This window comes from Lacerta agilis, chromosome 15 (genome assembly GCF_009819535.1).
Source record: "Lacerta agilis isolate rLacAgi1 chromosome 15, rLacAgi1.pri, whole genome shotgun sequence".
NCBI classification, from domain to species: domain Eukaryota; kingdom Metazoa; phylum Chordata; class Lepidosauria; order Squamata; family Lacertidae; genus Lacerta; species Lacerta agilis.
This window is the reverse complement of record NC_046326.1, coordinates 2371271-2398023: the sequence shown is the minus strand read 5'-3', so window position 1 is coordinate 2398023 and position 26753 is coordinate 2371271. Positions and strand designations below refer to the sequence as shown.

General features: G+C 47.5%; 1 protein-coding gene across 1 annotated transcript in view; it reads left to right on the top strand.

The window, feature by feature from the left end:
* Positions 1-844: 844 nt before the first annotated feature.
* PEBP4 (phosphatidylethanolamine binding protein 4) overlaps positions 845-26753 on the top strand; it is a 270124-nt gene continuing 244215 nt past the window's right edge. The window contains exons 1-3 of the mRNA XM_033172042.1: positions 845-952; positions 4318-4445; positions 8879-9011. Of these exons, the coding sequence (XP_033027933.1) occupies positions 4324-4445; positions 8879-9011 (255 nt within the window). The 5' untranslated portion in view covers positions 845-952; positions 4318-4323. The remainder of the gene's footprint in view (positions 953-4317; positions 4446-8878; positions 9012-26753) is intronic.

Below are 26753 nucleotides of genomic sequence, written 5' to 3'. Positions count from 1 at the left end.
AAAAGTCTCATGTACTTCAAAAGAACACACTTTCTGTTTAGACTGCAATCCTATGCACAGTTACTTGGAAATAAACAAATAAATCACTGGAACTTCATTTTAAAACATCCAAGTTTAAATGAACTTGAATTTGTGAACTGTGTTGCAGTCAGGGGTTGTCATTCATATTATGCACACTTACTTTGGAAGACGGTCCACTACATTTAGAGATGTTATCTAGCCAAAACAACTACAACAACAAATCATGTTTCAGTCCCTGTAAGAGAAGTCTGATATGGAGAAAATAAGGAGGTGATTTATCTATGGCATGGCTCTTGAGATGCCTGTGGACACACCGTACATTTAAAGCATCATCCCCCCCCCCCGCAAGAGTCCTCTCAGAGCTTAACCAGCTACAATTCACAGGGTTCTTTTGGGGGGTGGGGCAGATGTGCTTTAAATTTGCTAATTAAATTTCCGTGGAAAAGGTAGCCACAGAAGCTGGTTCATAAATTGGCAAACTGTACACTAAGCTTAAAAACAGAGCCTTTACTCTTCCAGCAAGCATAGGTTTAAGCGACATCTCCTCTGTTGTTTTTCCTTCTGAACCCCTCCACCCCCCCTTCTCCCTCTTTCCTGCTGTAATCTGACCACAAGCCAAAGGTCTCTAAATCCAGAGGGAAGCCCCCCCCCGCCCAACCCTATTAGAACCTCGCCAGGGGGCGGAGGCAGCGTCGGAACCGCTCTCCAACGGCCAGCCTTGCCACGGGGGAAGGATGGCTGCAGGAGCCAATCGGCGGCCGCGTCCCTTCCTGCTTGGCTGTCCCCTCCCTCCCTCGCACCTGCCAGCTTTACGTAAGAGCTGCGGGCGCGGCTTAAGAGTTTGCGCAGCGGCGGGATTATTCGCTGCTTTAGGGCGGGCAGCGTCCCTTGAGCTCCCTGTTCTGCACTGGCTTTGACTCGTCAATCCCAGGTAACCCCGGCCAGAAACTGAAGACATTTAGGGTGCAGGCCTAACGCCACCTACCTGGGAGTAAGCCCCATATAATTCAGCAGGACTTACTTCTGAGTAGACTGTTAAGAGGTGGTGCACCTGCAGTGTGATCCTGAAGCATGTTTACTCAAAAGTAAGTCCTACTTACTCAGAAGTTCCGTGGGATTTGCTTCCTGCTAAGTGCCTTTAGGTTACAACCATAAGTAGTGTAGCTGCATTTCCTTTGCGAGTGTGTGGTGGCTTCTCCTTAATAATCCCCCCGGAAGCAGAAGCCAGAAGGATTCAAGGACTGCAATCCCAACTACAGGGAGTAAATATTCACAGTCACACTTCTGTTTAAACGTGATTGTGAGATTCAGCTGCGGTGCTGGACTGTTCTGATGAGAAGGCTTTGCATTTCAGAGGTTGGAAGGGAAGCAGGGATAAGATTAGGAGCTCAATCCTAGGTATGTTTACCCAAAAGTAAAGGCCCTTTAAGTGCTCAACAAGGACATACTCCCAAGTATATATACAGGTATACTGTAATGTACTCACAGTCATGCTTAAAGCAGCAATGATAAACACACATAGGAGGGAGGGAATTAGTCCCACAGGAGACAATGGGGCTTACTAAGGGCAACCAAAATGAACAAAAGGTTGGAGCAACTTCCATAGGATTAAAAGTTGTCACTGTTATCACCCACAACTTAACAGTAACATTTGGGACTTTTTAGACTGGAGAAAATAAAAGTAAGAGAGCTATGATAGACTTGTATGCAATTATGCAACCTGTGGGGGGAAATGTGATAGAAGCCCCCCCCCCCCATTAGAATTTGGGGAAATAGAAGAAGATGAATGTTGGAGAATCCAGGAAAGACAAAATAAGTACTTCTCCACAGGGCACATAGTTAAAATACTGAATTTGCTCCTGCAAGAAGTATGGTAGTCATTGCCACCAGTTTGGATGGCTTCAAAAGACAAATTGATGGGAGGACAAAGCTATCAGTGACTACTAGCCGTAATGGCTGTGTTCTGTGTCCATTGTGTGAGGCAGGATGCCTCTGAATGCCAGTTGCTGGGAATCCTAAGTTGAGAGAGGGCTGTTGCTCTCTCAGGTCCTGCCTGCAGGCTTCCCAGAGGCATCTGAGTGCCATTGAGAGCAGACCTTCTTGTGTATAAGCATGCACTGTGAGTGCGCATGAGATTGTAGCCTTTGGTGTCTTTTGTATGCTTTCCATGGAAGGTGTTATCAAAAGGAAGTGGCAGAGAGGGCAGTAGCTTTCCCGTCTTCTAACTCTGCCTATGGGTGTCTATTTACAATCTTTGTGAGACCACCCTAAATTCTCTGTATTTAAACAACAACCACCACCACCAGGAAGTTCAATGTGCAATTCCATGTGCACATGTCACCAGATGGGTAAGGTTGGTCCTACAGGGCAGGTAATTTCAGTGATTTTAGGTTATTGTGTATATTTATGTCTGCTTAAAAAAAACCAACTATGCTGTGAGAGATGTGTGTTTCAATTAGTGCTATAGTCAGAAACATCCAGCTGTTGGCTTCTGTATTTTTAAAGGAAGAGCAGTCATTGGTACAACCTGAGAGCTTTTTTTATTTAGCATAGCCTAACGCGGGTGGTGCTGTGCTCTAAACCACAGAGCCTAGGGTTTGCCGATCACAAGGTCGGTGGTTCGAATCCCCACGACGGGGTGAACTCCCGTTGTTCAGTCCCAGCTTCTGTCCACCTAGCAGTTTGAAAGCACATCAAGTGCAAGTAGATAAATAGGGACCGCTCCGGCGGGAACGTAAATGGTTCACCAGAAGCGGCTTAGTCATGCTGGCCACATGACCCGGAAGCTGTACGCCGGCTCCCTCGGCCAGTAAACTGAGATAAGTGCCGCAACCCCAGGGTCGTTCGCAACTAGACCTAATGGTCAGGGGTCTTTACCTTTACCTTTAACTTATTGAAGCCTGTAGAATGTCCCCTCCATTTCATCTTAGGACTTTTTCACCGTATCTGCACCAGGTAAAGTAATTTTCAGTTCTCCAATTCCCACCCACCCACCCCCAACCTGTTTTGTATTTTGCCTGACCCAAGGTGGCAACCCTACATGAGCCCTTAGTGTATAATTTGGAAGATAACATTACTAATTGGTTTTTCTGGGACAAATTTTCATACACATTAAAAAAAGTTTACTTGCCTATATCTCTGTGATTTAAACAACAGTCTTAGGAACATTCTCTTATGAAATTAGTTTTAGAGGGTAGCCATGTAAGTCTATTAACAAAAAAGAGAGCCTCGTGGCATCTGAAAGGCCAGTAGATTTATTGTAGCATATGTTTTCGTGCATCTGATGAATGGGTACAATTCCACAAATGCTTACACTGCAATAAATCATATTAGAGGTGCCACACACACTGTTCCTATTCTTTAGAGGAAAATAGCTACTCAAGGCTAGTGTTTTTTGTGTGTGGGTGTATTCTCCAATGCGAAATTGACTCAGTTAATAGTGGGTTCATACTGGACTGCCCACATATCACTGCTTTATTAGTTCTGTGATGTTTTCCCAGTGTTAATGCATTATTGCTGTCGAGAGATATTCTTGTACTATAGTGCAACAAAAATGGGACGAAAAGTAAACAGGACTGTTGTGGTCTAAGACTTTAGAGGATTTCAGCAGGCGGTTACAGGAGGACATGCACTGATTGGAAAGGAAGCAGTATTTCTGCCCCAAAAGGTTGTCGCTAGAAACAGCACTGAAAGTGGGATTGTGTATGATTGCCCTGATACCACCATGAACACAAATCATGATGAATGCACACAATAAAGGATATCTGGCGGGGCTCTCAGAGCATAGCTGCTCTAGAGGCATTTCAAAAGCAGTAGTAGTCTTTAATGCAGCTGGTCAATATATAGTCCAATAAAAGGCCAGATCAGGCATAGGCAACCTCGGCCCACCAGATGTTTTGGGACTACAATTCCCATCATCCCTAGTCCTGTTAGCTAATATATATATATATGCATAATATAAAAGAGTTCATTGTTAAGATTGGCCAAGGTCTTTAAAAAATGTTCATGTTAAAATAGATGCAGTTGATGTCAGGTAGAAGTGGGATTAATGTGAGATTGGTAAAAGCCTTCCTTATATAAGAACAATGTAATTTAGTGAACAGGGGGAGATGAAAAGAGAATGTTCTTATCCTGCAGGTGATGCAACTACAGCAAATGCAAATAAGTGACATGGAGAGAGGATTTGGCACTTGGCAAGAGAACTCGCCTTCCTATAACTTGCAAAACTGCCCACAGGCTTGGTATGTGGCTTTATCTTTGAGAAGCTGTACGTTTTACATCCTTTGTCTTTCACAGGACAGGATGAAGCTCCTGCTCATTTATTTCCTGGCAGCTGGTTTGACGGGTGATGGTGTGCAAGTTGCTGCACACCGAGAGGAATGCGTCTTTGAGAGGCTGAATGAGAAGGATGCCCAGTTTTGTAGGTGAGCTCATTGTTCCCTCCCATAGAAACACAGCCCAAGGGATCATTTTATTACATCATGGCCCATGACAATGTGACAAGCAGTTTATTTGAATATCATAGTGGTGCATGGTAATAAAATTTTCATATTTTGCACAATGGGTGCAGCCAGAATTTATGTTAGGGGGGTAGGCTTTATGCTGAGGGGGGAAGAACCTCAGTTAGAAGAAGAGTTTGGATTTGATATCCCGCTTTTCTATCCCGCTTTTCACTACCCGAAGGAGTCTCCAAGCGGCCAAAATTCTCCTTTCCCTTCCTCCCCCACAACAAACACTCTGTGAGGTGAGTGGGGCTGAGAGACTTCAGAGAAGTGTGACTAGCCCAAGGTCACCCAGCAGCTGCATGTGGAGGAGCGGAGACGCGAACCCGGTTCCCCAGATTACGAGTCTACTGCTCTTAACCACTACACCACACTTTTTATTTATTTATTAATTTACTGCCCACTGCCGCCTCCCCCCCCCCCCCCCGGCTACGTCCATGTTTGCACACACTGTGCCAGAGCATTTCTGGTAGACGCGCTGTAACAGTTTTTGGGTAGGAGAAAGTCTGCATGTGCTTAACTCTTCTATTGAAACAAACTGGAATTAGTTGTACTTAACTTTGGCTGCATCTTGCTTCTTATTCTGGAATTTCAGAGCAGAGCATTGTAGGGAGGTGAGCTGAGGAGTCCTGAGGGCCAGCAGGCCGTGGGCCTGAGGGTCCCCTGCCCTGATTTATAGTATGAATTAGCTGACCCGGCCACGCGTTGCTGTGGCTCATTTTGTGAAATGGAAAAGGAAGATGTAAAAGAGAAAGTGCATGCCTCCCCACAGCTTCTCCCATTGAACTTCCGCCTGCCTCCTGCTTGTCTTTCCCCCGCTTTCACCTTCCTCCCCACAGCTTCTCCCATTGAACTCTTGCCTGGCACCTCTCTGTCTTCCTCCCCACCGCTTTCACCTTCCTCCCCACAGCTTCTCCCGTTGAACTCCCGCCTGCCTCCTTTCCGTATTTCCTGTTTTTGCCTTCCTCCCCACAGCTTCTCCCATTGAACTTCCGCCTGCCTCCTGCTTGTCTTTTCCCCGTTTTAGCCTTCCTCCCCACAGCTTCTCCCATTGAACTCTTGCCTGGCACCTCTCTGTCTCCTTCCTCCCCCGCTTTCGCCTTCCTCCCCACAGCTTCTCCCATTGAACTCTTGCCTGCCTCCTCTCCACATTTTCCCCGTTTTTGCCTTCCTCCCCACAGCTTCTCCCGTTGAACTTCCGCCTGCCTCCTCTCCGTATTTCCTGTTTTTGCCTTCCTCCCCACAGCTTCTCCCGTCGAACTCTTGCCTGGCACCTGTCTCCCCCCCCGCTTTCGCCTTCCTCCCCACAGCTTCTCCCGTTGAACTTCCGCCTGCCTCCTGTTTGTCTTTCCCCCGTTTTTGCCTTCCTCCCCACAGCTTCTCCCGTTGAACTTTTACTATCTCCTCCCCCCCTCTGGAAACCTGATACATGGTACAGTCCTCTCTGGCATTGAGCCTGGGGTCAGAAGGGACCATAACGATGCAAGGAGGGGTGATGGGGAACTGGTAGGGTCCTTATACATTTGTGTGCGGCGCTTTTTCCTCTTCTGATAACTGGAGTTTCATTTGTAAAGCGATACAGCAGTGCAGAAAGGATTGTGTGTGGAGACAGGATAGGGAGCGAAGCATAGTTGCTGAGCTTTCTCATTCTACATTCCCCCCCCTGCCATAAGGAATGGTATGGCCCGGGCCTAAAAACCTTTACCTGCCTGGAGCTGAAACTACTAAGAAGAGTTTAGGCCTTCCTCTTAACTGTTTTTTTGGCGGTAAGGCCCTTGGCAGAGGCTGAGGCTAGGGCAGGGGTCTGCAACCTTTAAGACCAAAAGAGCCACTTGGACCCGTTTCCGAAGGGAAAAAAAAAACTGGGAGCCGCAAAACCATTGCGACATTTAAAACAAATATAACACTGCATTTTATTTTTAAAAATCCGATTTAAATTTTAAAAAATCCGATTTAAATTAAAAAAAAATCCTTTTAAAAAAAATCATTCATTTTTATCCACCCTGGGGACCACTACCAGGTCACAGCCTGATCCAAGGTGGGTTGCAACAGCATACAAATATTTGATTTGTTGTTGTTGTTTTTTTAAAAAAATGAGTCCTCAACTGCACACTTGTGTTAAATGTCTTATTGAAGACTGCTGGCTTTTACAATAATCTTAGTGTCTTTTACCCTTAATATTCCAGACCAGAGGCTATGTTCACCTCTTCCAACCTCCTCTCTTGCTAAATAAAGCACAGAATTGCACCAGAGAAGCCTGTGATGTTTGTGCTGACTTGCATACAGGTGGCTGTAGTAGTTCGTAGTGTTCAAACCTTTTTAGGGGAGTTCCCTGCCCTTAATGACAATGGCGATAGATTTTGCACATGAACACAGATCCAAGTTAGGACTCCTCTCTTCCACGCCAACAGGTGCTTTGTCAAGGCTCCCCTAACACACACTCAGGACAGAGGAAAAACTGCAAAACGTCCCGGCCTTGCTCCGGGGCGGAGGGAGACGTGCGCCCGCGAGAGTGCGGTCTGAGGCTGCGAGCGGAACAAGGAGCGAAGGAGGCAACGGCAGGGAAACAGGCGCCGCTTCCTCGACCATTTTTAAAAAGAGGGCTTCCCCCCTCGCCCGCCACCCGTCGCCCCTGGCCCAGCCCGCAGCTGCCTACCTCCTCATCGCCTCGACGCAGCAGCCAGCAGCCTTCCAAGAGGAACCGCGGCCAGCCCTCCCCCGCAGTCCCACGACCCAGCCGAGGAGTCCTGGCCTCCAGTGCCCGTGCAGGAACGCGTCTGAAGGCCCCCTTCCTGCCCCCATCCCGTCCCGCCTCCCAGCTGCCTCTGGATGCCGCGGGGTCCCACATACCCGCCGACCCCGGAGCTCCCCTGTCCGCCCCAAGGCCGCCTCCCACACTAGGAAGACTCCCGGAGCTGGGCAGGGTTGGTCCCGCCAGGCAGGCTCGGGGGGCGGCCTCTCCCATGGGTGCCTGCTTCGGAGGCGGAGGCGGGGTCTTCAAAGTTCCCCCTCCCGCTCGTCCAGCTCCATCTCTTCCCGCTCCCCGCCAGAGCCCTCGGCTGAGCTGCACCACCTCTACTGCGTCCCCACCGCCTCCGAGCCCCGCTGCCCCGCTGTTCAAGGCCAGGTGATCCTGGGTACGCCCCTGAGCAGCGCCCTCAGCCTCCGGAGGGCGGGCCGCCGGCCAGCTGGAGGGCGGTCGCTGCCAGCTGGAGAAGTGGGTGGGCGTATCCGCCCTGGAGCTCCGGAGCCGCGGCAGCCGTGTAAAAGAGCCGCATGCGGCTCCGGAGCCGCAGGTTGCTGACCCCCGGGCTAGGGAGATTAATGGGGGGTTGTCCCTGCTGTCTGAAAATGGCTGACTGAGGTGAAGGAGGTTTTTTGGATCGGCGCACAGTCTGTGACGCTGCCCTGTGATGAGCCTTTCTATTGGTTGTTGTTCAAAGTCTTCAGTTCTGTTGCTGGTGACACGTAATGCGTGCGCCATTTTTTTGCCTTTATTCTATATTTTAGGCATGACAGGTGTGGTTTTTTTGAGTTTTTATTATGCTAGATCCTTCCCCCATGGTCATGTTACGCTTTGTCCTAAATTTGATGTGATTTGGTCCAGTGGTTACGGAGCAAGGTGCTGTTGGACACGCACGCAATGGGAAAATTTATACCGGTATATATATATTGTAATCATGCTACTCACACCTTCTGACTTTGAATTCTCCACCACTACTGTACTAAACTATTTTTTTAAAAGTTCCATTGTAAATTCCTTTCTGTACAGAAATGATTTTATAAGAATCATGTGATCTTTGAGAAGTCCTTGGCCACATCACATCATTTTTGGTTAACTTTTGCCTACATTAAGAAAGGCCTCTAATATTTAGCATACTATATTACACAGGCCCTTCTTGGTCTGCATCAGTGGGCATTTTGGGGAATGTGTTAATTTGCGCATTAAAGGGGAAAGGGAGGAAGAGAGCTTTCAGTGATGTGCAGCAGATTGCAAAGAGACGGATGAATTAACCTAGAAAAATAAATAACAAGAGAGTCAAATATGGGATTGTTAGGATGCTTGTATAGACGTAATCTAAAGAATAAAAAGAACTGATTAGCTACACTTTAATTAGGAAGGGTGCATTTTCAATATGGATCTGTGAGGTAATTATTGTACGATGTGTTGCTGGTTGTGGTGACGGAACTCAAGTGTGTAAACTCTGTATTAGTTTATCCAATGGAAGCTTTCTTTTGGGGGCAAGGTGAATATAATTAAAATTTATACTTTTCATAGAATGCTGCTGAGCTTCAACTCACTTCTTGTTTGGATTCTTTTGTAAGATCTCACTCTACTTTTATGTTGCTTACAGAGGAGATTTAGAAGTTTTGTATCCAGAACTGGGAGATGTTGGCTGCACATTTATTCCAAAGTGCAACCTGTACCGTCAACAGATCAGCATGGAATGGACCAGCCCAAATATCAGATACCGCCAGGCAGATGAGGTAAGGCATCAATGGTGTCATTTTGTGAAAATGTTTGTGTTCATGGCAGAGATATTTTGAATACAGACCTGTCATCAAATCACAAATCATCTTGATTTTTTTTTGGTAATAGTGTTTAATATCAGAAAGGCCTGCAGCCCAGGGATAGTTTCATGAAATCCTGTTTGTACTATCACAAGGTGGTGACGTGAATAAAATTTCAGTGCATGATCAGGAAAATCCAGGTTCAAATATTCAGGTTGCTTTCAGCATGTCAGTAGGAGGGATCTAATCATATCCTGGAAATTTAGGTTTGTGCAGTTAAAGTATGTTAAAGTGCTCTCATGCAATAAATCCACTTAAAAAAAACTTTTTGTGGTTAGGAAACCAAAGGGAAAATGCACCAAAAATGTGAGATAATTCACAAGAAGATTTATAACTTCCATGCAAGCAAATCAGGATTCTGCGTTCATTGTTGTATAACCCCCTGCAACAAATAATAATAATAATAATAATAATAATAATTTATTATTTGTACCCCGCCCATCTGGCTGGGTCTCCCCAGCCACTCTGGGCGGCTTCCATCAAACATTAAAATACATTTAAAATATCACAGTTTAAAAACTTCCCTAAACAGGGCTGCCTTTAGGAATTTTCTGAATGTCAGGTAGTTGTTTATTCCCTTGACTTCTGATGGGAGGGCGTTCCACAGGGCGGGCGCCACTACCGAGAAGGCCCTCTGCCTGGTTCCCTGTAGTTTTGCTTCTCGCAGTGAGGGAACCGACAGAAGGCCCTCGGCGCTGGATCTCAGTGTCCGGGCTGAATGATGGGGGTGGAGACGCTCCTTCAGGTATACAGGACCGAGGCCGTTTAGGGCTTTAAAGGTCAGCACCAACACTTTGAATTGTGCTCGGAAACGTACTGGGAGCCAATGTAGATCTCTCAGGACCGGTGTTATGTGGTCCCGGCGGCCCCTCCCAGTCACCAGTCTAGCTGCCGCATTCTGGATTAATTGCAGTTTCCGGGTCACCTTCAAAGGAAGCCCCACATAGAGCGCATTGCAGTAGTCCAAGCGGGAGATAACTAGAGCATGTACCACTCTGGCGAGACAGTCCGCGGGCAGGTAGGGTCTCAGCCTGCGTACCAGATGGAGCTGGTAGACAGCCGCCCTGGACACAGAATGAACCTGTGCCTCCATGGACAGCTGTGAGTCCAAAATGACTCCCAGGCTGCGCACCTGGTCCTTCAGGGGCACAGTTACCCCATTCAGGACCAGGGAGTCCCCCACACCCACTCGCCCCCTATCCCCCAAAAACAGTACTTCTGTCTTGTCAGGATTCAACCTCAATCTGTTAGCCGCCATCCATCCTCCAGCCGCCTCCAGGCACTCACACAGGACCTTCACCGCCTTCACTGGTTCTGATTTAAAAGAGAGGTAGAGCTGGGTATCATCCGCATACTGATGAACACCCAGCCCAAACCCCCTGATGATCTCTCCCAGCGGCTTCATATAGATATTAAAAAGCATGGGGGAGAGGACGGAACCCTGAGGCACCCCACAGGTGAGAGCCCAGGGGTCTGAACACTCATCCCCCATCACCACTTTCTGAACACGGCCCAGAAGGAAGGAGCGGAACCACTGTATAACAGTGCCCCCAGCTCCCAACCCCTCTAGCCGGTCCAGAAGGATGTTATGGTCGATGGTGTCAAAGGCCGCTGAGAGATCCAGCAGAACTAGGAAACAGCTCTCACCTTTGTCCCTAGCCCGCCGGAGATCATCGACCAGCGCGACCAAGGCAGTTTAAGTCCCATGATGAGGCCTGAATCCCGATTGGAAGGGATCCAAATGGTCCGCATCCTCCAGGCGTGCCTGGAGTTGTTCCGCAACCACCCGCTCAATCACCTTGCCCAAGAATGGTAAATTTGAGACTGGGCGATAGTTGGCCATATTGGCCGGGTCTAAAGATGTTTTTTTAAGAAGCGGTTTAATGACCGCCTCCTTCAGCGGGTATGGGAAGACTCCCTCACAGAGGGAAGCGTTCACCACCCCGCGGAGCCCATCGCCCAGTCCTTCCCGGCTCGCTTTTATTAGCCAGGATGGGCAAGGATCAAGGACACAGGTGGTTGGTTTCACTCGTCCAAGCAGCCTGTCCACATCCTCGGAGGTAACAGATTGAAATTGATCCCATGAAACATGACTAGACAGAGCTCTAGCACTCTCCCGCCCCAGCCCTGCTCCCACGGTGGAATCTACCTCCTTCCGAATCTGAGCGACTTTATCTGCAAAAAACTTTGCAAAAGCATTGCAGGAGATCTTGGGGTCCCTACCAGGCCCCGATGACGATGGTGGTTCTGCTAAACTGCGAACCACCTGGAAGAGTCTCCTGCTGCTGTTTTCTGCAGATGCAATAGAAACGGTGAAGAAGGCCCTCTTCGCCGTTGCCATTGCCACTTGGTAGGCTCGAAGTTGAGCTCTAGCCAGTGTCCGGTCAGATTCAGAATGAGTTTTCCGCCACCGGCGCTCTAGCCGTCTCAGCGACTGTTTCATCGCCCTCAGCTCCGGGGAAAACCACGGGGCTGTCCGGGCTCCATGCAATCGGAGAGGGCGCTTCGGAGCCAGACAGTCAATAGCCCTGGTTAACTCCACGTTCCAGCGGGTCACCAGGGAATCAACTGAAAGGCCATCAACATGGGATAAAACATCCCCCACCACTCTCTGGAAGCCCATTGGATCCATTAAGTAGTGGGGGCGGACCATCCTAATTGGTCCTACCTCCCGGCAGAGGGGAAAGGTCGCGGAGAAGTCCAGTTGGACCAGGAAGTGATCTGACCATGGCACTTCTTTTGTTTCACTTTTACTTAATGTCAGATCACTAACATCCATAGAGGTGAATACCAGGTCTAAGGCATGTCCGCGGCTATGAGTTGGGCCAAACTTATTCAGGGACAGCCCCATGGAGGCCATGCTTTCCACGAAGTCCCGAGCGGCCCCTTGTAAGGTCGTGTCGGCATGGATATTAAAGTCCCCCAAGACAACCAAGCTAGGTGTCTCCAGGAGCACATCCGCCACGACCTGAAGCAGCTCGGACAGGGAATCCTTGGTGCAGCGGGGAGGTCGGTACACCAAAAGGAATCCTGTACTGCCCCTATTGCCCAACTTCCAGAACATGCACTCAGAAAACTCGGTCTTCCCAATAGGACGCCTGGTGCAAACTAATGACTTCCTAAAAATCACTGCAACCCCCCCTCCCCGCCCAGATGGCCTGGGTTGCTGTGCGTAAGAGAAACCTGGTGGGCAAGCAGCGGCAAGGACAGGCCCATCTGCTTCATCCAACCAAGTCTCTGTTACACATGCCAGGTCAAATCCTCCATCCACAATCAAGTCGTGGATGGCAGTAGTTTTGTTCATCATTGACCTGGCATTACACAGCAACACTTTCAGGTCATGTGGGTATCCCTTGTTGATTCCAGTATCCGTCCGGTCAGGACCAGACCCGGAGGCAGGGATAGTCCTCAACCAACGACTAAGCCTGCCTCCTCGGTAATGACATGGTCTGGTTTTAGCGTGACTCCTCCTCCTGCCCATGATCACTGAGATCGGGTGTACTAGTGCATCCCCCCCTGTGGAACATGCCCCAGCCATTCTGTTGGCTGAGGCCCACTCCCAGGCAGCTCTGATCCCACCCCTTAAAACAAAACAAAACTATACAACAACCAATAAAACAAAAACAGAACAATTATACTAAAATTAATCCCCAACAAAATATCCACCCCACCCAGCCACCCCCCCCCAACAACCCAAAAGGAGAGAAAAAAAGGAGGAGAAAAATTGAAATGCCATCGACAGCTTAAGGACATTTTCTAGCCCCACTCTCTAAGCACTAGAGTGTCATTTTTATGGCTGGGAGTGTGAGGCTTGGGCCCCGCCCCCTAGGCCAGCTGGAAAAGGCCTTGGAAGGGAGCAGGCCCTGCAGTCCTCACCACAGCCGCTGATGGTCCCAGGTCTCACTGCAGCAGGAGTCCTTTTTATAGCTGGAGTGTGAGGCTTGGGCCCCGCCCCCTAGGCCAGCTGGAAAAGGCCTTGGAAGGGAGCAGGCCCTGCAGTCCTCACCACAGCCGCTGATGGTCCCAGGTCTCACTGCAGCAGGAGTCCTTTTTATAGCTGGAGTGTGAGGCTTGGGCCCCGCCCCCTAGGCCAGCTGGAAAAGGCCTTGGAAGGGAGCAGGCCCTGCAGTCCTCACCACAGCCGCTGATGGTCCCAGGTCTCACTGCAGCAGGAGTCCTTTTTATAGCTGGAGTGTGAGGCTTGGGCCCCGCCCCCTAGGCCAGCTGGAAAAGGCCTTGGAGGGGAGCAGGCCCTGCAGTCCTCACCACAGCCGCTGATGGTCCCAGGTCTCACTGCAGCAGGAGTCCTTTTTATAGCTGGAGTGTGAGGCTTGGGCCCCGCCCCCTAGGCCAGCTGGAAAAGGCCTTGGAGGGGAGCAGGCCCTGCAGTCCTCACCACAGCCGCTGATGGTCCCAGGTCTCACTGCAGCAGGAGTCCTTTTTATAGCTGGAGTGTGAGGCTTGGGCCCCGCCCCCTAGGCCAGCTGGAAAAGGCCTTGGAGGGGAGCAGGCCCTGCAGTCCTCACCACAGCCGCTGATGGTCCCAGGTCTCACTGCAGCAGGAGTCCTTTTTATAGCTGGAGTGTGAGGCTTGGGCCCCGCCCCCTAGGCCAGCTGGAAAAGGCCTTGGAAGGGAGCAGGCCCTGCAGTCCTCACCACAGCCGCTGATGGTCCCAGGTCTCACTGCAGCAGGAGTCCTTTTTATAGCTGGAGTGTGAGGCTTGGGCCCCGCCCCCTAGGCCAGCTGGAAAAGGCCTTGGAGGGGAGCAGGCCCTGCAGTCCTCACCACAGCCGCTGATGGTCCCAGGTCTCACTGCAGCAGGAGTCCTTTTTATAGCTGGAGTGTGAGGCTTGGGCCCCGCCCCCTAGGCCAGCTGGAAAAGGCCTTGGAAGGGAGCAGGCCCTGCAGTCCTCACCACAGCCGCTGATGGTCCCAGGTCTCACTGCAGCAGGAGTCCTTTTTATAGCTGGAGTGTGAGGCTTGGGCCCCGCCCCCTAGGCCAGCTGGAAAAGGCCTTGGAAGGGAGCAGGCCCTGCAGTCCTCACCACAGCCGCTGATGGTCCCAGGTCTCACTGCAGCAGGAGTCCTTTTTATAGCTGGAGTGTGAGGCTTGGGCCCCGCCCCCTAGGCCAGCTGGAAAAGGCCTTGGAGGGGAGCAGGCCCTGCAGTCCTCACCACAGCCGCTGATGGTCCCAGGTCTCACTGCAGCAGGAGTCCTTTTTATAGCTGGAGTGTGAGGCTTGGGCCCCGCCCCCTAGGCCAGCTGGAAAAGGCCTTGGAAGGGAGCAGGCCCTGCAGTCCTCACCACAGCCGCTGATGGTCCCAGGTCTCACTGCAGCAGGAGTCCTTTTTATAGCTGGAGTGTGAGGCTTGGGCCCCGCCCCCTAGGCCAGCTGGAAAAGGCCTTGGAGGGAGCAGGCCCTGCAGTCCTCACCACAGCCGCTGATGGTCCCAGGTCTCACTGCAGCAGGAGTCCTTTTTATAGCTGGAGTGTGAGGCTTGGGCCCCGCCCCCTAGGCCAGCTGGAAAAGGCCTTGGAAGGGAGCAGGCCCTGCAGTCCTCACCACAGCCGCTGATGGTCCCAGGTCTCACTGCAGCAGGAGTCCTTTTTATAGCTGGAGTGTGAGGCTTGGGCCCCGCCCCCTAGGCCAGCTGGAAAAGGCCTTGGAAGGGAGCAGGCCCTGCAGTCCTCACCACAGCCGCTGCAGTCCTCACCACAGAACAAATGCTCAGTTAAGAGTGGACATTGCATAAGCTCCATGTAAACCATGTACAATAAACAGGCCATTTGGAAGAGCCCCCACTCAGACTTGAGCTCACTGGGTGGGAGCCAGTCACTGTCCCTCAGCTTGATCTCCCTCACAGGACTGTTGTGAGAATAACTGGATACTGAGTATACGTGCTCATTAGAGGAAGGGTATGTGTCAGGGAACTGTTCTCGGGAGGCTACAGGGAGCCCTGGCCCCACCTGACTAGCAGCACCTCCTCCAGCGGAGGAAACAGCGATGTCTCCAGTGGGGAAGGGCAGGAGACCAGGGGCCATGAGCATAGGGGCCCTGGGGATGCTGGAGAGACCCTGCGCTCCCCTCGCCCAATGGGCGAGGAGGGAGGCACACCATTTCCGTCACCCGAACCGCGCAGAGGGGTGAAACGCAAGGAGGGGAGGTGGAGACTGGGGGTGCCAAAATTCTTACGTTGGGGTCGCAGCCGGACGGGGCCACTCCCGTATTCTGCGAGCGATTGATACGAACATGGATTTGTAGCTCTGCACTGTACATAGTATGCACAATAAACCTCTTAAAAGACAGGCTGAACTTTTGCCTCGTTACTCGCGGGCAACCACCACATGGACCTTACAGTATGATAAAAAGCAATGAACAGTCAGGATAAGTTAAAACAATTGGTACTCAAGCAGCACTAAAGTGGATCATGCGCCATACACAGCTAACCCTAGAACTCTTTTAGCAACAGCATTCTGAAAGCCCCTCTTGCGGCCCTTCAGCACCATTCCAGCACTATTGATTCCTAGGCACACCTTCTATAGGAGCTGTGCTAGTTGCTTCTTTCTTCTTTTCTTTTCTTTTTTTTGCACTGAAAATCACTCTGCATTTATTTTCCAAACCATCACAGAAACAGGAAGAATGGGGGGTTGTGGCAGCGGCAAACTAATACTTAAAAGTTGTTACATAGTTTTAAATAGTACTTGGCTGCTGTTGAGGCCAAGTTATGGTCTGGGCAAGTTCTTTTCTGTTTTTACAAGGATCCAGGCGATGGGGGGAGGGATCACACCGGCAGAAATGTTTGTTTAGAAGAAGTATGCACAGATCCTTCAAAAAGCATGAAAATGTAACTATTCTGGAGGTATAGCTTGAGATAGTGGGAAAGGTATTGGCTATATTGTATACTGGAAATGCTATAATTTGGTATAAATTCACACCCCTCATCCTTAGCATTTCCTTTGTTCCTACCAGACCCTGTAACTTGCATGGTGAGCCATATGGTGCACAGTGACATCTAGTGACTCCATAATATATTGCTTTTAAATGTATCATTTCTCTGTACTGTATACAGTCATACCTCATGTTACGGCTGCTGCGGGTTATGTTTCTTTGGGTTGCGCTTTGCACCAAACCTGGAAGTACCGGAACAGGTTACTTCTGGGTTTCGGCGCTTGCACATGTGCAGAAGTGCCAAATTGCGTCACGCACATGCGCAGGCGTGGTGCTGCAGGATACAAACGCAGGTTGCGTACGTGCCTCTGTCACGGATTACACCCGTAACCCGAGCATCCACTGTATCTTTATTAGTCTGCGATAAAGAATTTCATTATCAAATTTCCTACAGGGTCTGGGGCACAATTTATGTGGATGTCCTTTTGCAGAGGTCCTGCTGTTCTCACACAGTGCCAATCCATTTCAGTGGAGTTTGCAAAGAAGAGCTTCCAAGAACTGCATTGACACTGTTGTACTTCAGTCACAGGATTCTCAATCGGTGATGCAGAATAATGAAAAGGGACGCTGGATGTGTACACATGTACACAGTCTGGTAGAAACTGGAGAATATTGGACTCGGCCTAGACCAGGCAATATTAGGCCCACAGGCACAGAGCCCCTGCCCTATTATCTTTCAGAAGGCTTTGAGAACAGGTCAACTGCAGGCAGGCAAATGTCCGCATTGTCAAGGATGGGGGGAAACAGTATCCAGGCAAGTACTTTACATACATCAATAACAGAAAAAGTCCTAGAACAGATAATTAAATAGTACATCCCCCATGTTGTTCTTGCAGAGAAGCTGGGAAAATGTGGGCTAGACGCATGTACTTTTAGGTGGGTTTGTAGCTGGTTGACTGACTGAACCCAATAATTCCCTGCCATACTGGAAACGAGTGACAAGTGGGTGTTGCAGCGTTCTGTTCTTGGCCCGGTGTTGTTTAACATCTTTTTAATGACTTGGATTGGACAATGTATGTCCAATAAGCGAATATAGACTGGGTTTTTTGGGGGGAGGAGAGGGATTGCATACCCTCAAATATTTCTCGGATTCAGCAGCAGCAGCAACAACAACGACATTAATGCCCCACCCCTCTGACTGGGTTGCCCCAGCCACTCTGAACAGCTGCCAGCATATACAAAAACATAATAAAACATTTAAAACTGCCTCCATCTGTCTTCTAAAGGTTGTGTAGTTGCTTATCTCCTTGACATCTGATGGGAGGGCGTTCCACAGTGTGGGGTGAAGAAATAGAGGGGATGCTCATCGCATTTGTAGATGACACCAAACTGGGAGGGGTAGCCAATATCCCAGAAGACAGAACCAAGATTCAAGGTGCCCTTAACAGAATGGAGAACTAGACAAAACTACCAAAATGTATTTTAATAAGGACAAATATAAAAGTTTTACAGATGATTGGCATCCATCCATCTTGAGAAACAACAGAGTGTGCCTCGGGAGGTGAAGTCAAAATGTTGTGTTAGCAGCACCAAAGCACTCTAGGGTGCACCTTGCTGATGTGCACCTTGCTGATGAGGTCCAAAGGAAAGCAGAGCAAGAGGTTGGGCATCAGCTTGGCTGCAGGAGTTGCCGGAAGGAGGCGTACAAGATGCCATCCAACCATTTTAGGGACTCCACTCTGGATACTACAAGGCAGTGGAGGTTGAGGATCAGAGTTTTCCTTCTCCAAGATGGGCTCCTTCCCAGGTTAGACAAGCCCCATCTGCCCCTCACTTCCCTCTGCAGAATGTGCTGAAACCGCCTTCTTGACTGTTAGACTCACTCTTGGCCTTGACTGCTCAATTTGCCAGAGCCTGTCTTCACATGCAGGGGAAGTCCCTAAGTCACCAAGGGTTTGAGACTCATTGGCTCCCCTCACCTGGTTTAGCTGGTTTGGCTGGGCCAGGGAGGTGATCAACATCTCTTTTCTGCAGTACAACCAAGTTAGAGTTTCAGTCACCAGTTCCCTGCCAGGTAGGATCAGGAGAGGGAATAGCCTGAGGCCATTGTCCCCTTCGATCTGGTTTTTCTTATCTCTACCATGAGCATACCATGCCTTCCCCTCCCAGAGATACCTTGTTGCAGCAGATGCTCATACATATTTGTACATGCAGCTAGGAGCAGCTTATCTAAGCTCTCAGCAAAGCAGCTGCTCCCACCACCATTCTCCCTCTCACCAAGAGGCTTATGTTGAGCACACTCCCCACACTCTTGTCAATCCTGTCCAGTGTTTGAAATTAGCTGGGCGCCAGCTACATTTTGCGACTGGATGGAGATGTCCAGGAGCCACCCTTGGTGCCTAGCATCTCTACCTGCCTGGCTGCAGTCAGCTGGTCTGCTGGACATGCATCTTTTTCTGCAGCTCTACCCCTGCCAAACACCTGATTTTCCCAGCAAGCAGCGCAGCAGCAAGAGATGCACCTTTTTGCTGCTGCTGCGCTACCCTGCAGACACTCTGATTTGCATGACAGCATTCCCCCCCCCCCCCGTGGGGCTGCCTGGTCTGGTAACGGGACAGCAAAAAAAAAAAAGAGAAAAAGCGGGGAGCCTAGACATTTTGTTTGGGCAGCCACAAGCTAGGTCCCAGGAGCCACATGGCACCTAGCATTCCTATCCTAAGGTTACCAGATTTTTTCAATTAATCCGGGGACACTTTTCAACTTCAATGGATTTTGTATGGGGACTGATTTGTAAATCCGGAGACAGTCCCCGGGAAACGGGGACATCTGGTAACCTTATCCTATCCCTGTTTCTAACACTGCGAGTCCCGTCTCCCACTCAGGAATGACCCATCCTCCCAAGAATCACTTTCCTGAAGGACTGGCCCAAAGGCACTTTGGTGTGACCCTAGCTGGGGCAGCCTGCCAGTGGGAACCTGCAGCACTGTGGTGGCATGTCTTTTATAAGGTTATGGGCCCATCATTTCCAGATGCCATTCCTCATAATTTACTAGCATGAACTTTACATGCTATGAACTGAGTTATCTGAGTTATGGTCTCCTTGTATGCGGTTTATATTCTGGTAGTGGCATGCTGTGATTTGGTGCTGTGGTATATTATATACATTATATCATATCTGTTTTGGCAATGTGAGTGGGTGTTTTGTTGATGTGGGTGCAACTGTTTTAACATTCCCCTCTTCCCGTTGATATTAATGGGATGGAAACAATTTGTGCTGGATCTGGGGCTGGTGTAAACTTGTGCTGGATCTGGGAGCATGCGCAGGGATTGAAGTGGTGTAGATATGGCATAAGCGTGCTCTTCCCTTGTGTTCCTCCTGCTCCACCCCTAACTTAGCCACATTTCAGCCATTCTGCTGGTGTCTGTTTGCCAGAATGGTGGCTGTGTATTTGGCATTCCACTGTACCCTCAGATCTTCCATGGAATCCTGTGGCAGGTAGATCTCCAGAGGAGGACTGTGCCTTAAATTACATACTTGCTAAATTATTCATTATTTATTTCCTTCCATTTATGAATCACTTCCTTCAAAACATCTTGAAGCAAATATCTTGTTTAGGGAAGCTTTTAATGTTTAATAGACTATTGTATTTTAATATTCTTTTGGAAGCTGCCCAGAGTGGGCGGGGTATAAATATTATTATTATTATTATTAGCAATAGAACAATAAACACATACAAAGCAACTTTATGTATAAAGACAATTAAAATAATTTCTTATACAAGTTCAAACCCAGTAAGACATAGTTTGCATGTTACAAATGATGTACCTACTTGAAATTACAAATGTACTAATCTAATTACAGATTATATATTCAATTACATATTGCCCACTTGCCAGGATTAAGGTGCTTCATGAACATTCACATCTTGTTTATTATAAGTAATAAGATGTGAAGGTCAAACTCGTCCATAAAGTAAGGCCTGTGACCACTGCTTGGTCAGAGTTCACTTAAGCTAAGTAATATTTGGGCTGGATGTCTTTGAATTGGAGCATTTCACACCTTCACATTTTCACAGCACTTCCAAGTCTTTGAGGCACTTCACATAAACACGATTTCATGTATGCATGGTATCTTCCTGTTTAGATCAAATCTTCTGTAGCTGAAGATACTGGGAATATATGGAAGAAGTATCAGAGGCAGACATCCCTGCAAACAGCAAGCAGGTGGACTTGTTTATTCTCGCACAAGTTCGAAATGCTTATTTTATGATGGAAAGACCACTAGATGGTACTGTTACCCTTGACATTTCTTCAGGGAAATTATAAATTGATATGGAATTTCCCCCAGGTTTCATGCAAAAGTTAACTTCAACCAAGTGGGCAGAATTTCTGTTGAGTTCTGCTGCCTTGTCTAAAGGCCCCCTCCCTCTAAGGGGGACACCTTCTGGTTGTCTCACCTCAAAAAGGATACTGTTGTACAGCGGGAAAAGGTTCAGAAAAGAGTAACCAAAATGAACAAGGGGATGGAGCAAGTCCCCTGTGAGGAAAGATCACAACATTTGGGCCTTTATAGTTTAGAGAAAATGCGAGTAAGAGGCGACTTTTTATAGAAGAGTATAAAATTCTGCGTGGCATGGAGAAAGTGGATAGAGAAAAGTTTCTCTCTCACTAGAACGCTGATGAAGCTGAATGTTGGAGGATTGGGAGAGACAAAATAAAGTACTTCTTCACACAGCACAATAGTTAAACTCCCAGAGGAAGTAGTAATGGCTGCCAGCTGGGATGGGTTTAAAAGAGGATTGGGCCTATCCATGGAGGATAAGACTATCTGTGGCTACTAGCCATGAAGGCTACGCTCTGTCTTCATGGTCGGAAGCAGTCGTGTTCCGAATACCAGTTTGCTGGAAACAGCAGGAGGGGAGGGGGCTGGTGTACTTGGGTCCCGTGGGCATCTGGTGAGAACAGGATGCTGGAATAAATGGGCCACTACTGACCTCATCCAGCAGAGGTGTTCTTACGTTCTTAGTATCTCACGTACCTTCTGCAGCAAACCAGTGTCTCAGGATTTCAATTAGAAGATATCAAGCCCCAATGTTATGTAGCGTACATAAACTCTGACCAAGCAATAGCCCAGAAGGCACAGGCTTTTATACATGGGTTAATCTGATAGTCACATTTCATTGATCTTATTATTTATTTATTTTAAAATGTATACCACTTAATATAATAAAATGCCTAAAAACCACACCATTCAATAAAAATTCATAAAAACTAGATAAAAACATAACACTGCTGTCTATCACAAATAAAACTGAGCAGTTTACAAAGCAAAAACTAAGTTTAAGAGGCCAGGAATCCTTGGGGACACATTTCATTTTAAAAGAGGTGTTTCAGGACTTAACTGTTACCGCCTCATAAGTTACCCAAGGGAGGGCACTCCAAAGGATGGGTGCTATTACCGAGAAGAACTGCTTCTGTGTTGTTGCCATGTGACAATCTGCTGATCGTTGCTACACTCGAGGATAGTGGCCCTTCTGCAACCTTTAAGGGGACAGGCATCTCGTGGTCGTCAAGTGGAACGAGTTCTGCATTCTTCTGCTAGTCAGGAAAGGGGAAAAGGGACAATAAAACGATGGCTAGTGAGGCTAACTGGGATGCTACCTGGCAGGGCTGCCCTGTCAGGCAAAATAATAAAGGTTCCTATAGGTTGCCAGAGGCCAAACCACTGGGGCAATGGAGTGGCATGCAGCCATTGTTGCTGGCACAGTCCCTGATAGGTGAGCACTGGCAAAGATATCAGGGGTGCCCTGGAGCCATTTCCCTGCCATATCTACTTGTGTGTATTTCCCCTCCCAGATGAGCACACATTGGGTAACAGCATAATGTGAATATAGGATTTCTTCTTCTAAGTATATAAAGGCAATAATTAGCATCTATTCTAATTACTTTGCATATAGGTTAAGAAAGAATTTTAGCAGTCAGTTAATGGTTAACCTCATAGTTGTTGATGCTGCTTAAAATTAATGGTCCTAAAAATGACTGTTCAGAAATCATTCTGAACCTCCACTCAGGCTGCAGGAAGGTTGTTGATGTTAAACCTGTGAAAGAAGACAATGATATTTATTAGATGGTGGTGGGGAATTTCAAACAAGGTTCAATTTGCTTGAGGGTGGAATTGCAAAAAGAAAAGAAAAAGGCACTTTAAGAGCATTTATTGTGGTTACTTCAAATGAGCTAAGATGGGAAGAGAGGTACCTCTCTCCTGAAATAACCTCCTTGGAATCTTGTAGTCTGTTTTCATAAAATAAGTTTTGAGCTGTTGTGGTCCTTAGAAGGTGAAACTGAGGTTTCAAAATCTTACAAAAAGACAGAAGTTGTCAATCTGTGTTTTCACTCAAATGCCCTCCATTGATGTAGATTTCTTGTTTTTTTTGGTCTATCATTCCATTCCATAGAGATCTCTTTAAGTACTGTACAGGCATCCAGGCAGCCAGCAGGGGGCGCTATGTGGATGGTATAACTATGAGTTTGCCTGTCTAAATCCTACATGTGACTCATTTACTAGACTTCTCCCAAATAGCTTGGTAGATTTCCAAACAAGTCTCTTTTGAGTGAGGATGAATAGCACACAATGTGCTAAGGTTTGCAGCATGTGGTCTTTTTATTATTTTAAATTAGGCAATGGAAGAAGTGCACTGCAATGAGAAGCAGGAAGCTGGCTTTGAGATTCCATGTTCCCTGTCTTTGTTTTTGGTTTTGTTTGAATACACACACACACACACACACACACACACACACATTTTAACTTTTGAATGCCATGGGATGTTTCTGAAGTTGGAGGAGCCCCCGTAATGCCTCCTTCATCAAAAGGACTGTCTGCAGGTGAGATAACGGCTGGAATCTGAGCATAGCAGCACCCGAGAGTCCACATGCATGTTGAGTTGAACTGTACAGTACAGGATCCTGTGTGTGTTTTTCTGTGTGCGTAAATCGACATCTGTTATCTGGAATGCAGCAAAAACTGCCCAGTACTGAACATTCTCCCATACTGTCAGGCATAATGTTGGATTTAATTAGAAAGTTTTTGCAACAGTCTTTGAGATATTTCTATGGGAAGATGTTAGAAAGGGAGAAGGAGCTTAGGAGTTTTACTGCAGTTGTATATCTTTAAAAGGGTGTTGGAGTTTTAGCAGTCAAAGGGAAGGACCTTCTGTCTGAAACCAAGGGTTCCAGCCAGTTGGCAGCCAGACCAGAAGTCGTGCTAAAGTGAGACATATGCTTTTAGCTCTGTGTAACCTTTTTGAGAAGGTGACCCTCTGGACTGAGCTTGCTTGGACATCAGGTTTCCCCCCTGTCAGGTCGCATATGGATTTGAAGTATAATCTCTGCACTGAAACACCAACAGAAAGCATAGTCAAAGGTGTTGCTTCTGGGATCTAAAGACCTGCTTCATTCAAAGCTTCAGTTACAATCCCATTTGCATTTCAAAAATTTAAAGTGCCATTATATTTATTCTCTTTAAAATATTAAAAAGACATTTTCTTCCAGCCATTGCAGATGGTGTTCACATCCTATGGTAGATATTAGCAGCTGTCAGTCTGTGTGGGCCAAATTCATCCCCATAGGAGTATTTTTTTGGAGCTGTGCATGCTTTTTGTATATGAGCTTCCAGGTCCAATCTTTGGCATTCCAGCTAAAAGGTAGTTGTGCTGGGGAAGTTGCTGCTTTTTGGAGTGGATAGTAGTGGACTAAATGGACTTGGCATATGGAAGTTTCATATATTCCATTGTCTGAACCTCAGTTTGTTAATCCAGAATTGTGAATTCTGAGTAGCAAAGAGCCGTGTTGGCAGTTCACTGGGGAGTACATTATACAGCCCCTTCAGTAAAATTACCGTATTTTTCGCTCCATAGGACGCTCCGGACCATAGGGCGCAGCTCATTTTTAGAGGAGGAAACAAGAAAAAAAAATATTTTTCTGGTTTTCCTCCTCTAAAAGCCCTGTTTTGTTTTGTTTTTTGTTTTGTTTTTGAGGATCAGCTAAAAGTTTTGCAGCTTTTTTTGCAAAGGGAAAAGCCCTGGGGTTTTGGGGTTTTTTTTTTTTGGAGGATCAGCTAAAGGTTTTGCTGCTGTTTTTGCAAAGGCAAAAGGCCTTTTTTGAGAATCAGCTAAAAGTTTTGCAGCTTTTTTTGCAAAGGGAAAAGCCCTAGGGTTTTTTTTGTTTTTGTTTTTGTTTTGAGGATCAGCTAAAGGTTTTGCAGCTTTTTTTGCAAAGGGGGAAAAGCAAAGCTCCTTTTGCAAAGGGGGAAAAGCAAAGAGGAAAAGCCCCACTTTTATGGGGTTTAACTCACATTTCTGAAAAATCTTAAGGAAAGGGAGCCATTTCTACTGTTTTCAGACAGATAATCTAATCAGCCAGTCACATGTCCTGGGGAAACAAACAACCTCCCTCTGCAGCACATTCAACAAAGGAGGGCGGGGCTGAAAGGGAGCCGGACTCTTATCTCTCTCCCGATCTCCTGCTGATCAGCTGCTGAGCGGGGTCCTTTCAACACTCCCTTTTCTCTTTGTAAAATAAAAAGCACAATCTGCTTTTGGCCCCTGGGCAATTCAGCTCCAGGGACCACCACTCGCTCCATAAGACGCACAGGTATTTCCCCTTACTTTTTAGGAGGAAAAAAGTGCGTCTTATGGAGCAAAAAATACGGTAGTTGCTGAACAGGCTCCTCCGAACAATTTTGGGCAGAGGGAAATACAAAGCAGTAAGTAATGGAGTAAGTAATGGTAAATACAGTAATTCAGAAGAAAGAGAAGAGTTGGGTTGAACTCCATTGCAGGCTACATCCACAAGCAGGGAAACAGGCAACAGAATTATACTTCTGCAGCCACAATGCACATGAAAGTTATAGAGACTGGGAGATAATTTCATTTCCCCCAGGTTCAAGATACAGCACTTTGTCTGCTAAGAAAATGTGAGATCCTGAGAATTGTTCTGTACAGGTATGTGGAGATAGTTCACTGACTAGTTATCCAGTAATGTCTCAGGAGTTAACTTAGCTGCAAATAATTTTGATTGGGTAATTTTCCTCCTAGTTCTGCCATTTGAAGAATGAGCTCTGCAGAGTGTACCGGTAATTGACCTACAGTCCCTTTTACTGAAACAGAATTAACACCTGCATCCACAAGGACTGTGCTTTACACATTTATTCCATTCAGTTCCAAGAGGAGTATTTTATATTTGTAAACCAGGAAAGGTTGAGCAGAAAGCAGCATCTCTCCAGTTGACTGGGAGTGTCCCTATCAGAAAATGTGAAAAAGGCAACAGTGACCAGCAAAGCTTCTCGTTTTGCTTAATTGAAACCTGGATTTGCTATTGCTGCTTCTAATAGCATCCAGATGCTCCCATGTCTATGGGAAGGGAAGCAAACTGGAATTGCCCTCATACAAAGTAGGGATTTCAGTGGACCCCTCAGGTATGCAGAAAAATATATGTTTGTAAGTTAAAAAACAAAAGAAGAAAAATCCAAAATGGCCCTTAATATCATTTAAGAGAACAATCCAAGGGAATCCTTGGTCAGCAGTATCCAGCAAAGCACTTCTGCTAATTCAAGGACTTCTAGCTGTGCAATGGAACTTCCCTGCCCTCTTGTCTCCCTCTGTGGCTCACGGAGCACAATGAGCAAGTCCAGAGCGGAGTATCAGTGGGGTGGGGTGGGGGTGTATTGGCCAGCTAAATTACCCTGTAAAGGTTTGTCAGTGCTCAACCCCTTTATCTGCTCTGGGGTTCCTCCCAACACTCCAGAGAAGTTTTATGGCACATGCAGGGAAGTGAGAGGACAGGGAAGTTCCTTTGCACAAGCAGCTAAAAGCAGACCCTCCAAGTGTCCCTATTTCCCAGGGACACCCCTGATTTAGAGAAGCTGTCCTGGTTTCTGATTTGATCCTGGAATGTCCTACTTCTCCTTAGGATGTCTCTATTTTCATTGGAGAAATGTTGGAAGGTATGGAGTTATCCAACCCCCAAGCCATCTGAAGGCAATCCTCTATAGGGAAGTTTTTAAAAAATATTTAATAGTAAAACTGCCATTATGGAATGGGACGTCCCTATGTTCATCAGAGAAATGTTGGAGGGTATGCTGAAAGTCCTTGCATTAGCAGAACTGTTTCATTGGCTACTGACCAAGGTTTCCTCTGGGTTGTTCTCTTAACTTGGTGATTAGTTTTATAATTTGTTCATGAAACTGTAAGAAGAAAACACAAATTATCATGTGTATTATCTTGATTGGGTATCTCCTTGAATTTCTTCTTCTTCTCGGTGATCAAAGTATGATGCAATAAGTGCAGTTTTTCTTTTGGGATTTACATATTTCAATTCAGGAGAGAATGAGTCCCAAAGCCACATTCGTGGCTGAGGTAACATTTGAATTGGAGACTTCTCATATTCTTGGCAACTGCACTGAAAGAAAGAGAGCCGGCATGGTATAGTAGTTAAGAGCATTGAACCAGAGTCATATCCACGCCATACATTTAAAGCACACCACTTTAACAGCCATGGCTTCTCCCAAAGAGCCGTGGGAACTGTAATTTGTTAAAGCTGCTGAGAGTTGTTAGGAGACTTCCTCACAGAGCTACAGTTTATCGCACCCTGGACATACTACAGTTCCCAGGATTCTTTGGGGGGTAGCCATGAGTGTGAAGGTGGTCTCAGAGTGTGTTAAATGTATGGCCTGGATGTGAACCTAGGGTTGGGGAGGCAAAGTTCAAATTC